This window comes from Bubalus kerabau, chromosome 8 (genome assembly GCF_029407905.1).
Source record: "Bubalus kerabau isolate K-KA32 ecotype Philippines breed swamp buffalo chromosome 8, PCC_UOA_SB_1v2, whole genome shotgun sequence".
Lineage (NCBI taxonomy): Eukaryota > Metazoa > Chordata > Mammalia > Artiodactyla > Bovidae > Bubalus > Bubalus kerabau.
Window position 1 is genome coordinate 85,293,523 of NC_073631.1, and position 13,838 is coordinate 85,307,360.

The 13,838-nt window shown below is 39.3% G+C and overlaps 1 protein-coding gene across 5 annotated transcripts in view; it reads left to right on the forward strand.

Moving 5' to 3' along the window:
• The window catches only part of VPS41 (VPS41 subunit of HOPS complex), a 211,604-nt gene that overhangs the window by 99,584 nt on the left and 98,182 nt on the right, over positions 1-13,838 (forward strand). For 4 of the 5 annotated variants that reach the window (XM_055590765.1, XM_055590767.1, XM_055590764.1 and 1 more), the window contains exon 6: positions 12,722-12,784. The exons of the other annotated variant lie outside the window; for it this stretch is intronic. In XM_055590765.1, the coding sequence (XP_055446740.1) occupies positions 12,722-12,784 (63 nt within the window). The remainder of the gene's footprint in view (positions 1-12,721; positions 12,785-13,838) is intronic. 5 annotated transcript variants of the gene reach the window in all.

Below are 13,838 nucleotides of genomic sequence, written 5' to 3' on the forward strand. Positions count from 1 at the left end.
AAGGGGTGCAAGATTGTCAGTCCTAGTTACAGACCATGAATTATGAACCTTTAAAAATACAGTTTTAAAGCTATTTCTTCTCATTTTGAAGTCCATAAAGATAGTTTAATTCAGAATAAAATTTCTTAAAGAACCAGAATGATACTGACCATTTCAATAGAGACCTTTTTCAGAAGATTGTTTCCCTGCATAATTTGAGAAAACTGAGAAATGGCGTCAGTTCTTTGAAGAGATGTTATCAAAATACACTTTCCTATTGGAATCTTAGTCTCACACAGTTGTTACCAAGACTTCCCCATAGGTTAAAATTGAATCAAATTACAGCTAAAAAAAAATAATAGATTTAGAGCTCGGGAACATTTAGACATTTCTAGATAGAAATTGACCACTATGGAGGAGGAGCCAAGATGGCAGAGGAGTAGGACGGGGAGAACACTTTCTCCCCCACAAATTCATCAAAAGAGCATTTAAACGTCGAGTAAATTCCACAAAACAACTTCTGAATGCCGGCAGAGGACATCAGGCACCCAGAAAAGCAACCCAACTCTTCGAAAGGAGGTAGGAAAAAATATAAAAGACAAAAAAAGAGACAAAAGAGGGAGGGACGGAGTTCCGTCCAGGGAAGGGAGTCTTAAAAAGAGCGAAGTTTCCAAACACCAGGAAACCCTCTCATTGCCGAATCTGTGCCGAGCTTTGGAAGCGCAGAGGGCAACATAAAAAGGAGGGGAAAAAAATAAATAAACAATTAAAAATCGCAGATTGTGAGCCCTATGGTAACTCCCCCAGCGGAGAAGCAGCGCAGACACCTGCACACGGCATTAGCAAGTGGGGGCTGGGCAGGGAAGTGCGGCGCAGGCTGTGTCCCTTAGAGGAAGAATCGGGCCGAATGTCCTGAGCGCTATCTGAGCGAAATAATTTGGGCTAGCAAACCAGACTGTGGGATATCTACCACGCGAAAAGCCAGCCCTAACCTAAGACACCGCCAGGCCCGCGCACAGAACAAAGGAATGAACAGAGATAGCCGGCTGCAGACCTTCCCCCTCCGGTGACAGGCAGCCAGAGCCGGAAGGGGGCAATCGCAGCCCCAGAGAGACACTATCTATAAAACTGTAAGCAGGCTTCTTTGCTAACTAAAACTTCTTGGGGGTCTGGACGGTCAACAGCTGCCTGAGAAGGTGCGCCGGTTTTACACCCAGATAACCGAGTGGCGGGGAGGCGATAAGTCGCAGCATTGGCGCCCGCCAAACACCTCATCACCTGAGCTGCTCGGATCTGGGAAGAACACAAAACGCAGGCCCATCCGAGTCTGCGCCTTTGAGGACTACCCGAGTGCCTGAACCTGAGCGGCTTGGACCTGGGAGCTCAGCCCAGGGCCGGCCTCTGATTGTTCCCGGCGGAACAACCTAGAGCCCGAGCAGTGTGGGCAGGGAGGCTACACGCGCCGTGAGCGGGGGCAGACCCAGTGTGGCTGAGGCACTGCGAGCGCACGCCAGTGTTATCTGTTTGCAGCATCCCTCCCCACCTCCCCACAGCGCGGCTGAACAAGTGAGCCTAAATTTAAAAAAAAAAAAAAAAAAATAGTGTCCTCAACCATCCCCTTTGTGTCAGGGCAGGAACCAGACACTGAAGAGACCAGCAAACAGAAGAAGCTATAACAGAGGGAAACGCCTTGGAAGCTACAGGCCATAGATTAAAACCCTGTGGTTACTACGGATTACATAGGAAGGGGCCTGTAGATCTTGAGAAATATAAGTCGGACTAAGGAGCTGCCAAAAATGAACTGAACCCACAATACTCACAACAAAACCAGAGAAAGACCTAGATATATTTTTACTATTTTTACGATCAATCTTTCTTTCTTTTTTTTTTTAATTTAAAAAAAAAATTTTAAGTCCTCTATTGTCCTTTAATTTTCACTTTTATAACTATTACTTTGCAAAAAAAAAAAAAACCCCTATTTTTTTTTTCTTCTTCAGCAAACTTCATATATATATTTTATAATTTTTTGACTGTGTTTTTTTTTTTTTTTTCTTTTTTCTTTTTCTTCTTTTCTTTAACATTGTATTTTTGAAATTCCAAACTCTACTCTAGATTTTTAATTTTAGCCTTTTGGTATATGTTATCAACTTTGTACCTATAGTTTTTTTCATAATTTCTGTGACCTTTTTTTTTCCTCTGTTTCTTTCTCTTCTTCTTTTATTTAACATCGTATATCTGAAATTCCAAACTCTACTCAATATTTTTAATTTATGCTTTTTGGTATTTGATATCAATTTTGTACCTGTATTTTCTTTATAATTTTTGCGACATTGTTTTTGTTGGTTTGTTTGTTTTCTCTCTTTATTTTTCTTCTTCTTTTTTTTTTTTTTAACGTTGTATTTTTGAAATTCCAAACTCTACTCTAGATTTTTAATTTTTGCTTTTTGGTATTAGTTATCAATTTTGTACCTGTAGTTTCTTTATAATTTTCACAACCTTGTTTGTTTTTCTTTGTTCGTTTTTTCTCTCTTTCTTTTCCTTCTTCTTTTCATTAACATCGCATTTTTGAAATTCCAAACTCTACTCTAGATTTTTAATTTTTGCTTTTATGTATTTGTTACCAATTTTGTACCTTTAAGAACCCAATCTTCAGGACCCATTTTTCATTAGGGTACGAGATTACTGGCTTCACTGCTCTCTCTCCCTTTGGACTCTCCATTTTCTCCACCAGGTCACCTGTATCTCCTCCCTAACCCCTCTCTACTCTACCCAACTCTGTGAATTTCTGTGTGTTCCAGACAGTGGAGAACACTTAGGGAACTGATTACTGGCTGGATCTGTCTCCCTCCTTTTCATTTCCCCCTTTTATCCTTCTGGCCACCTCTGTCTCCTGCCTCCTTCTTCTCTTCTCTGTATAACTCCGTGAACATCTCTGAGCGGTCCAGTTGTGGAGTGCACATAAGGAAGTGACTACTGGCTAGCCCACTCTCTCCACTATTGATTCCACCCCATCTCATTTGGGTCACCTCTAACTCCCTCCTCCCTCTTCTCTTCTCCATGTAACGCTGTGAACCTCTCTGAGTGACCCTCACAGTAGAGAAACTTTTCATCTTTAACGTAGATGTTTTATCAGTGGTGCTGTATAGAAGGAGAAGTTTTGAAACTACTGTAAAAATAAGACCGATAACTGGAAGTAGGAGGCTTAAGTCCAAACCCTGACTCCAGGGAACTCCTGACTCCAAGGAACATTAATTGACAGGAGCTCATCAAATGCCTCCATACCGACACTGAAACCAAGCACCACACAAGGGCCAACAAGTTCCAGGGAAAGACATACCAAGCAAATTCTCCAGCAACAAAGGAACACAGCCCTGAGCTTCAAGATACAGGCTGCCCAAAGTCACCCCAAAACCATGGACATCTCATAACTCATTACTGGACATTTCATTACACTCCAGAGAGAAGAAATACAGCTCCATCCACCAGAACATCGACACAAGCTTCCCTAACCAGGAAACCGTGACAAGCCACCTGTACAAACCCACACACAGCGAGGAAACGCCACAATAAAGAGAACTCCACAAACTGCCAGAATACAGAAAGGACACCCCAAACTCAGCAATTTAAACAAGATGAAGAGACAGAGGAATACCCAGCAGATAAAGGAACAGGATAAATGCCCACCAAACCAAACAAAAGAGGAAGAGATAGGGAATCTACCTGATAAAGAATTCCGAATAATGATAGTCAAATTGATCCAAAATCTTGAAATGAAAATGGAATCACAGATAAATAGCCTGGAGGCAAGGATTGAGAAGATGCAAGAAGGGTTTAACAAGGACTTAGAAGAAATAAAAAAGAGTCAATATGTAATGAATAATGCAATAAGTGAAATTAAAAACACTCTGGAGGCAACAAATAGTAGAATAAGAGAGGCAGAAGATAGGATTAGTGAATTAGAAGATAGAATGATAGAAATAAATGAATCAGAGAGGACAAAAGGAAAACGAATTAAAAGAAATGAGGACAATCTCAGAGACCTCCAGGACAATATTAAACGCTACAACATTCGAATCATAGGGGTCCCAGAAGAAGAAGACAAAAAGAAAGACCATGAGAAAATACTTGAGGAGATAATAGTTGAAAACTTCCCTAAAATGGGGAAGGAAATAATCACCCAAGTCCAAGAAACCCAGAGAGTCCCAAACAGGATAAACCCAAGGCGAAACACCCCAAGACACATATTAATCAAATTAACAAAGATCAAACACAAAGAACAAATATTAAAAGCAGCAAGGGAAAAACAACAAATAACACACAAGGGAATACCCATAAGGATAACAGCTGATCTTTCAATAGAAACTCTTCAAGCCAGGAGGGAATGGCAAGACATACTTAAAATGATGAAAGAAAATAACCTACAGCCCAGATTATTGTACCCAGCAAGGATCTCATTCAAGTATGAAGGAGAAATCAAAAGCTTTTCAGACAAGCAAAAGCTGAGAGAATTCTGCACCACCAAACCAGCTCTCCAGCAAATACTAAAGGATATTCTCTAGACAGGAAACACAAAAATGGTGTATAAATTCAAACCCAAAACAATAAAGTAAATGGCAACGGGGTCATACTTATCAGTAATTACCTTAAACGTAAATGGGTTGAATGCCCCAACCAAAAGACAAAGACTGGCTGAATGGATACAAAAACAAGACCCCTACATATGTTGTCTACAAGAGACCCACCTCAAAACAGGGGACACATACAGACTGAAAGTGAAGGGCTGGAAAAAGATTTTCCATGCAAATAGGGACCAAAAGAAAGCAGGAGTAGCAATACTCATATCAGATAAAATAGACTTTAAAACAAAGACTGTGAAAAGAGACAAAGATGGTCACTACATAATGATCAAAGGATCAATCCAAGAAGGAGATATAACAATTATAAATATATATGCACCCAACACGGGAGCACCGCAGTATGTAAGACAAATGCTAACAAGTATGAAAGAAGAAATTAACAATAACACAATAATAGTGGGAGACTTTAATACCCCACTCACACCTATGGATAGATCAACTAAACAGAAAATTAACAAGGAAACACAAACTTTAAACGATACAATAGACCAGTTAGACCTAATTGATATCTATAGGACATTTCATCCCAAAACAATGAATTTCACCTTCTTCTCAAGCGCACATGGAACCTTCTCCAGGATAGATCACATCCTGGGCCATAAAGCTAGCCTTGGTAAATTCAAAAAAATAGAAATCATTCCAAGCATCTTTTCTGACCACAATGCAGTAAGATTAGATCTCAATTACAGGAGAAAAACTATTAAAAAATCCAACATATGGAGGCTGAACAACACGCTGCTGAATAACCAACAAATCACAGAAGAAATCAAAAAAGAAATCAAAATGTGCATAGAAACAAATGAAAATGAAAACACAACAACCCAAAACCTGTGGGACACGGTAAAAGCAGTCCTAAGGGGAAAGTTCATAGCAATACAGGCATACCTCAAGAAACAAGAAAAAAGTCAAATAAAAACCTAACTCTACACCTAAAGCAACTAGAAAAGGAAGAAATGAAGAACCCCAGGGTTAGTAGAAGGAAAGAAATCTTAAAAATTAGAGCAGAAATAAATGCAAAAGAAACAAAAGAGACCATAGCAAAAATCAACAAAACCAAAAGCTGGTTCTTTGAAAGGATAAATAAAATTGACAAACCATTAGCCAGACTCATCAAGAAACAAAGGGAGAAAAATCAAATCAATAAAATTAGAAATGAAAATGGAGAGATCACAACAGACAACACAGAAATACAAAGGATCATAAGAGACTACTATCAACAATTATATGCCAATAAAATGGACAACGAGGAAGAAATGGACAAATTCTTAGAAAAGTACAACTTTCCAAAACTCGACCAGGAAGAAATAGAAAATCTTAACAGACCCATCACAAGCACGGAAATTGAAACTGTAATCAAAAATCTTCCAGCAAACAAAAGCCCAGGTCCAGACGGCTTCACAGCTGAATTCTACCAAAAATTTAGAGAAGAGCTAACACCTATCCTGCTCAAACTCCTCCAGAAAATTGCAGAGGATGGTAAACTTCCAAACTCATTCTATGAGGCCACCATCACCCTAATACCAAAACCTGACAAAGATGCCACAAAAAAAGAAAACTACAGGCCAATATCACTGATGAACATAGATGCAAAAATCCTTAACAAAATTCTAGCAATCAGAATCCAACAACACATTAAAAAGATCATACACCATGACCAAGTGGGCTTTATCCCAGGGATGCAAGTATTCTTCAATATCCACAAATCAATCAATGTAATACACCACATTAACAAATTGAAAAATAAAAACCATATGATTATCTCAATAGATGCAGAGAAAGCCTTTGACAAAATTCAACATCCATTTATGATCAAAACTCTCCAGAAAGCAGGAATAGAAGGAACATACCTCAACATAATAAAAGCTATATATGACAAACCCACAGCAAACATTATCCTCAATGGTGAAAAATTGAAAGCATTTCCTCTAAAGTCAGGAACAAGACAAGGGTGCCCACTTTCACCATTACTATTCAACATAGTTTTGGAAGTTTTGGCCACAGCAATCAGAACAGAAAAAGAAATAAAAGGAATCCAAATTGGAAAAGAAGAAGTAAAGCTCTCACTGTTTGCAGATGACATGATCCTCTACATAGAAAACCCTAAAGACTCCACCAGAAAATTACTAGAACTAATCAATGACTATGGTAAAGTTGCAGGATATAAAATCAACACACAGAAATCCCTTGCATTCCTATACACTAATAATGAGAAAACAGAAAGAGAAATTAAGGAAACAATTCCATTCACCATTGCAATGGAAAGAATAAAATACTTAGGAATATATCTACCTAAAGAATTTAAAGACCTATATATAGAAAACTATAAAACGCCGGTGAAAGAAATCAAAGAGGACACTAACAGATGGAGAAATATACCATGTTCATGAATTGGAAGAATCAATATAGTGAAAATGAATATACTACCCAAAGCAATCTATAGATTCAATGCAATCCCTATCAAGCTACCAACAGCATTCTTCACAGAGCTAGAACAAATAATTTCACAATTTGTATGGAAAAACAAAAAACCTCGAATAGCCAAAGCGATCTTGAGAAAGAAGAATGGAACTGGAGGAATCAACCTACCTGACTTCAGGCTCTACTACAAAGCCACAGTTATCAAGACAGTATGGTACTGGCACAAAGACAGAAATATAGATCAATGGAACAAAATAGAAAGCCCAGAGATAAATCCACGCACATATGGACACCTTATCTTTGACAAAGGAGGCAAGAATATACAATGGATGAAAGACAATCTCTTTAACAAGTGGTGCTGGGAACTCTGGTCAACCACTTGTAAAAGAATGAAACTAGAACACTTTCTAACACCATACACAAAAATAAACTCAAAATGGATTAAAGATCTCAACGTAAGACCAGAAACTATAAAACTCCTAGAGGAGAACATAGGCAAAACACTCTCTGACATACATCACAGCAGGATCCTCTATGACCCACCTCCCAGAATATTGGAAATAAAAGCAAAAATAAACAAATGGGACCTAATTAACCTTAAAAGCTTCTGCACATCAAAGGAAACTATTAGCAAGGTGAAAAGACAGCCTTCAGAATGGGAGAAGATAATAGCAAATGAAGCAACTGACAAACAACTAATCTCGAGAATATACAAGCAACTCCTACAGCTCAACTCCAGAAAAATAAATGACCCAATCAAAAAATGGGCCAAAGAACTAAATAGACATTTCTCCAAAGAAGACATACAGATGGCTAACAAACACATGAAAAGATGCTCAACATCACTCATTACCAGAGAAATGCAAATCAAAACCACTATGAGGTACCATTTCACACCAGTCAGAATGGCTGCGATCCAAAAGTCTACAAGTAATAAATGCTGGAGAGGGTATGGAGAAAAGGGAACCCTCTTACACTGTTGGTGGGAATGCAAACTAGTACAGCCACTACGGAGAACAGTGTGGAGATTCCTTAAAAAACTGGAAATAGAACTGCCTTATGATCCAGCAATCCCACTGCTGGGCATACACACTGAGGAAACCAGAAGGGAAAGAGACACGTGTACCCCAATGTTCATCGCAGCACTGTTTATAATAGCCAGGACATGGAAGCAACCTAGATGTCCATCAGCAGATGAATGGATAAGAAAGCGGTGGTACATATACACAATGGAGTATTATTCAGCCATTAAAAAGAATACATTTGAATCAGTTCTAATGAGGTGGATGAAACTGGAGCCTATTATACAGAGTGAAGTAAGCCAGAAAGAAAAACACCAATACAGTATACTAACGCATATATATGGAATTTAGAAGGATGGTAACAATAACCCTGTGTACGAGACAGCAAAAGAGACACTGATGTATAGAACAGTCTTATGGACTCTGTGAGAGAGGGAGAGGGTGGGAAGATTTGGGAGAATGGCATTGAAACATGTAAAATATCATGTATGAAACGAGTTGCCAGTCCAGGTTCGATGCACGATACTGGATGCTTGGGGCTGGTGCACTGGGATGACCCAGAGGGATGGAATGGGGAGGGAAGAGGGAGGAGGGTTCAGGATGGGGAACACATGTATACCTGTGGCGGATTCATTTTGATATTTGGCAAAACTAATACAGTTATGTAAAGTTTAAAAATAAAATAAAATTAAAAAAAAAAAAAAAGAAATTGACCACTATGAGTGAAATAGATACGTTCACCTGAAAAAAATATATATATTTTATCCCACCAAAAAATTTAATTTGTCGAGGATGGGGTCTGGCTCTTAGTATTCGGGGATCTTAACTATGTAGTCCAATCAGAACCACTGAGGTAAGGTGTGTGGAAGCATTTTGAGGTCCAAGTTATTAGTTGGAGTATCAGATGTGACATAGGACCATGTTGTGATATAGTTGGAGTGAATAGAAGTAGCTTTATGTTAGAAGAATATAAACTTCCTGGAGTACCATGAATTTCTACTGATGTAATTTTAGTAAGTTGACCCCCTTGTTCATTTAGTCTATTAAGATCCAGGTGATATAGTACCTGTCTTACTTTGAGCCTGTTTTCTTGGATTCTTTGGGCTCATTCACATTCAGCTTCCTTGGGCAGAGTAAAACTTTGCATATAATGCTATTCTTTTGAGCGTCTCAACCACCATTTTATAAGAAGTTCAGTGTACCCTGTGCTTAACTGCTGAGTCACATGTGACTCTTCCCAACTTCATGGACTGTAGCCCGCCAGGGTGCTCTGCCATAGAATTTCCCAGGCAAGAATACTGGAGTGGTTGCCATGCCCTCCTCCAGGGGATCTTCCCGACCCAGGAATAGAGCCCATGTCTCTTGCATCTCCTGAGTTTCTAGCTGGATTCTTTAGCAGTGAGCCACCTGGGAAGCCACCTGGTTTTTGTACATTTATGTAAAACATGAGCCAGTGCCCTCTGAACAATGAGCAGCATGGTGGTAGTGGGGCCTGCATGTATTTGCTATGTCAAGAATACATTTTATCAGACTACCTCAGAGTAGATAATACCCCTTGACATTACATTCTACGATGTGCTATTCTTGGAACCCAAACAGCATTCTTGGCCTAAGAGTATAAACACAGGAGTCACAAAATGAGTGGGATATTCTAAAGATTTTATATTTTAGTGAAAGAACATATCTCCCCAGAATGATAATATGAGTACATTTTCCTCTTAGAACTTGCACAGATGAACCACTCAAAGCTTACTAAGATGAAAACAAGATATTGAAAGTCTGAAAGGTTTTATGTCTATTTAAAAAATGAATTTGTAATGAAATACTTTCTCATATAGAGCCAGTGGACCCAGATAGCTTCACTGGTGAATTCTTACAAAAGTTAAAAGAAAAAAATAACACCACTTTTTTCTAGAGACTAGAAAAAGAGTGAACACATCCCAAGTGTTGGGAAACAGTTCTGAGTGCCCCTAATAGCTGGTTCCAAGTGTTTGAGAGCTCCTGGAATTCTTACGCTTTGCTGGTGAGAGTGTAAATTGATCAGAACAACTTTGTGAAAATGTTCAGCTGTCTATTTGATGTCAACAAAGATATAAACTGTAGCTCAACAATCCCATTCTTCATAAATGGATATGTAAGTGGACCAAAAGATTTGGAAAGAGTGTTCATTATATCATTATTCATTCAGTTCAGTCGCTCAGTCGTGTCCAACTCTGCGACCCCATGGACTGCAGCACTCCAGGCCTCCCTGTCCATCACCAACTCTCGGAGTTTACTCAAACTCATATCCATTGAGTCGGTGATGCCATCTAACCATCTCATCCTCTGTCGTCCCCTTCTCCTCCTACCTTCAATCTGTCTGAGCATCAGGGTCTTTTCAAATGAGTCAGTTCTTCACATCAGGTGGCCAAAGTATTGGAATTTCAGCTTCAGCGTCAGTCCTTCCAGTGAATATTCAGCACTGCTCTCCTTGAGGATGGACTGGATGGATCTCCTTGCAATCCAAGGGACTCTCAGGAGTCTTCTCCAACACCAAAGTTCAAAAGCATCAATTCTTCAGCACTCAGCTTTTTTAATAGTCCAACTCTCGCATCCATAACATGACTACTGGAAAAACCATAGCCTTGACTAGATGGACTTTTGTTGGCAAAGTAAAGTCTCTGCTTTTTAATATGCTGTCTAGGTTGGTCATAACTTTTCGTGCAAGGAGTGAGCGTCTTTTAATTTCATGGCTGCAGTCACCATCTGCAGTAAATTTTGGAGCCCCCAAAAATAAAGTCTGCCACTGTTTCCCCATCTATTTGCCATGAAGTGATGGAACCGAATACCATGATCTTAGTTTTCTGAATGTTGAGCTTGAAGCCAACTTTTTCACTCTTCTCTTTCACTTTCATCAAGAGGCTTTTTAGTTCCTCTTCACTTTCTGCCCATAAGGGTGGTGTCATCTGCATATCTGAGGTTATTGATATTTCTCCCGGCAATCTTCATTCCAGCTTGTGCTTCCTCCAGCCCTGTGTTTCTCATCATGTACTCTGCATAGAAGTTAAATAAGCAGGGTGACAGTATACAGCCTTGACGGACTCCTTTTCCTATTTGGAACCAGTCTGTTGTTCCATGTTCAGTTCTAACTGTTGCTTTCTGACCTGCATACAGATTTCTCAAGAGGCAGGTCAGGTGGTCTGGTATTCCCACCTCTTTCAGAATTTTCCACAGTTTATTGTGATCCACACAGTTAAAGGCTTTGGCATAGTCAATAAAGCAGAAATAGATATTTTTCTGGAACTCTCTTGCTTTTTCGATGGCAATTTGATCTCTGGTTCCTCTGCCTTTTCTAAATCCAGCTTGAACATCTGAAAGTTCATGGTTCACGTATTGTTGAAGCCTGGCTTGAAGAATTTAAGCATTACTTTACTAGTGTGTGAGATGAGAGCAGTTGTGCGATAGTTGGAGCATTCTTTGGCATTGCCTTTCTTTGGCATTATTCATAATAGCCTCTATTTGGAAATAACCGAAGTAATCAATGGAAGGTGGATACACAAGTGGCAATGTACTCATACATTGAAATATTATACAGCAGTAACAAAGAACCAGCTCCTGCCGTATGTACATAGCAGTGTGGATAAATATCAGAAGGAAAATATCCATTGAAAGAAGCCAGTGAAATAGGTTATAATTCTATTTATATAAAATTCAAACATCAGCACAGCTTAACAAACGTGATGGATTTTGGAGGACCAGTTTGTGAGGGTGTAAATGAATGGAAAGGAACACAGGGGAGCTTCTTGGGTTTTGCTTCTTGACATGGGTGGTGGCTGCAGGGGTATGTTCATATCATAAACATTTGTCAAGCTCTGAATCAATGATCTGTACCCTTCATGTTAAAGAGTTAGTTGCTCAGTTGTGTCCGACTCTTTGTGACCCCATGGACTGTAGCCCACCAGACTCCTCTATCCGTGGGATTTCCCAGGCAAGGATACTGGAGTGGGTTGCCATTTCCTTCTCTAGGGGATCTTCATGTGCAAGGGATAGAACCTGGGTCTCCTGGATCACAGGCAGGTTCTTTACCATCTGAGCCACCAGGGAAGACCCTTTATGTACATTATACAATTGAATATTAAAGTCAGCCGCTCAGAGGAAAGATTAAGATGAAACAACTTTAAGGGAGACACTGATAAGTAGAAAATTAAATCTTACATGTATACGTTCTCAATAGATTCAAGATAAGATGGTAAAAGAAGTGCAGTTCTGATCTATTGCGACTTTGATCTGCTCGGGTGATTTATATATCTGTGACTCAAAGAAGAAGCTCCTTTTTCCTTCAAGGAAAGGAACAATAATTCCTTTAGAAGTAGCCTATGGAAAATTCATTAAAAAGTTTTAATAACCTATTCATCTCTTTCATTTTTTAAAGCTGACATCTATTTAACAAAATAAATTTGTAATGGGCAGAGGGAACTCTGTCCATGAGATACTGGTAAAAAAAACTTAATTGCAGTGGTATAGTCTCATCCTGATGGAATTGTTTTCATTGGATATTTAGTAGAGATTACAAAGACCTTAGATTACTAAGTACTTGACTTTTCGTTGATAGTACGTGTTGTCACTGGCTCAGCAGCTTTCTTTGTTACTGTCACGGTGAACTGACAGGATCCACTTACTTTTTAGGTGCAGGTGTTTGGACTGTATTCTGGAGAAGAATTTCATGAGACTTTTGACTGTCCCATTAAAGTAAGTATTCAGTAAGTTTTTACTTTTTCGGAGGATTTTTCTCAACAAAGGCAGTAAGAAAACTAATACTTTGAGCACTACCAATCTTGCATTAATTTTGTCAGTAAGCATCCATCAGTCAATGTACTGGATACTATTTGATGCCTTGGAGGTGCACAGAATGTGTATTATGTGACTGTGACCTCAGTGTATTCTCCAACTTTTGTTGTAGTGGGTGAGATGATAAACACACACTGTGTGATTAAAGACTCAAATCACACAATCTGTGATTAAAGACTCAGAGGTAAAAACAGTGTTGAGTCTAAAACTGAGAGGAGTTACTTCTAGCTGTTCTTGTTAGTGATGGCTTCCATAGATGGATTAATGTTTGACTGGGCTTTAATAAATGGACAGGACAGAGGGATAAAGCTGACTTCCCATGCAGAAGAACAGTGTAATATAAATGAAGAGGCTAGAAAGTTCAAATTGTGTTCAGGAAGTGGCAAATAGTCGAGTATAGATGGTACATAAAATACTGACTTGGCAGGAGAGCTGCATGGGCAGATTGAGGTGGCTTTATATTTAGGCTAAGGAATTTGTCTGGTAGATAAGGAGAAATTATGGAATGCTGAAGAGCAAAGAAGTGGCATAAAACTGAGCTAAGCTGAAAGCAAAGTAATACAGCAACTGTATTCAGCATAGGTGAGAAGGCTGACGGCCTGAGGCAGAAGAGCAGTTCTGGGTGACGGTTACTGTGGTTACATTGGCGGGTAGAGTTGTCAAGGAAGAGGTGCTTCCGTTTTTTCATGTGTTTATTCAAACGTTTATTGGTCAACAGGTAAGAGAGAGATGGGATCTGATAGAGGTTTTAGAAAGCCAGCCCTGTCAGAATGCAGGGCTATGCAAGCAAGAGAGTGGTTGGGGGCAGGAGATGATTTAGAAGGCTAAGCCGTATCCTAGACATGGTGTTACAGGAGCTCAATGAAAAGAAAGATAGTATTCAAGATGGAGTAGCAGTAATGAATTGGAAAAGCCTGGAGGAGGTAGGTTTAATAAGCTTTGGTGATGACCGCAG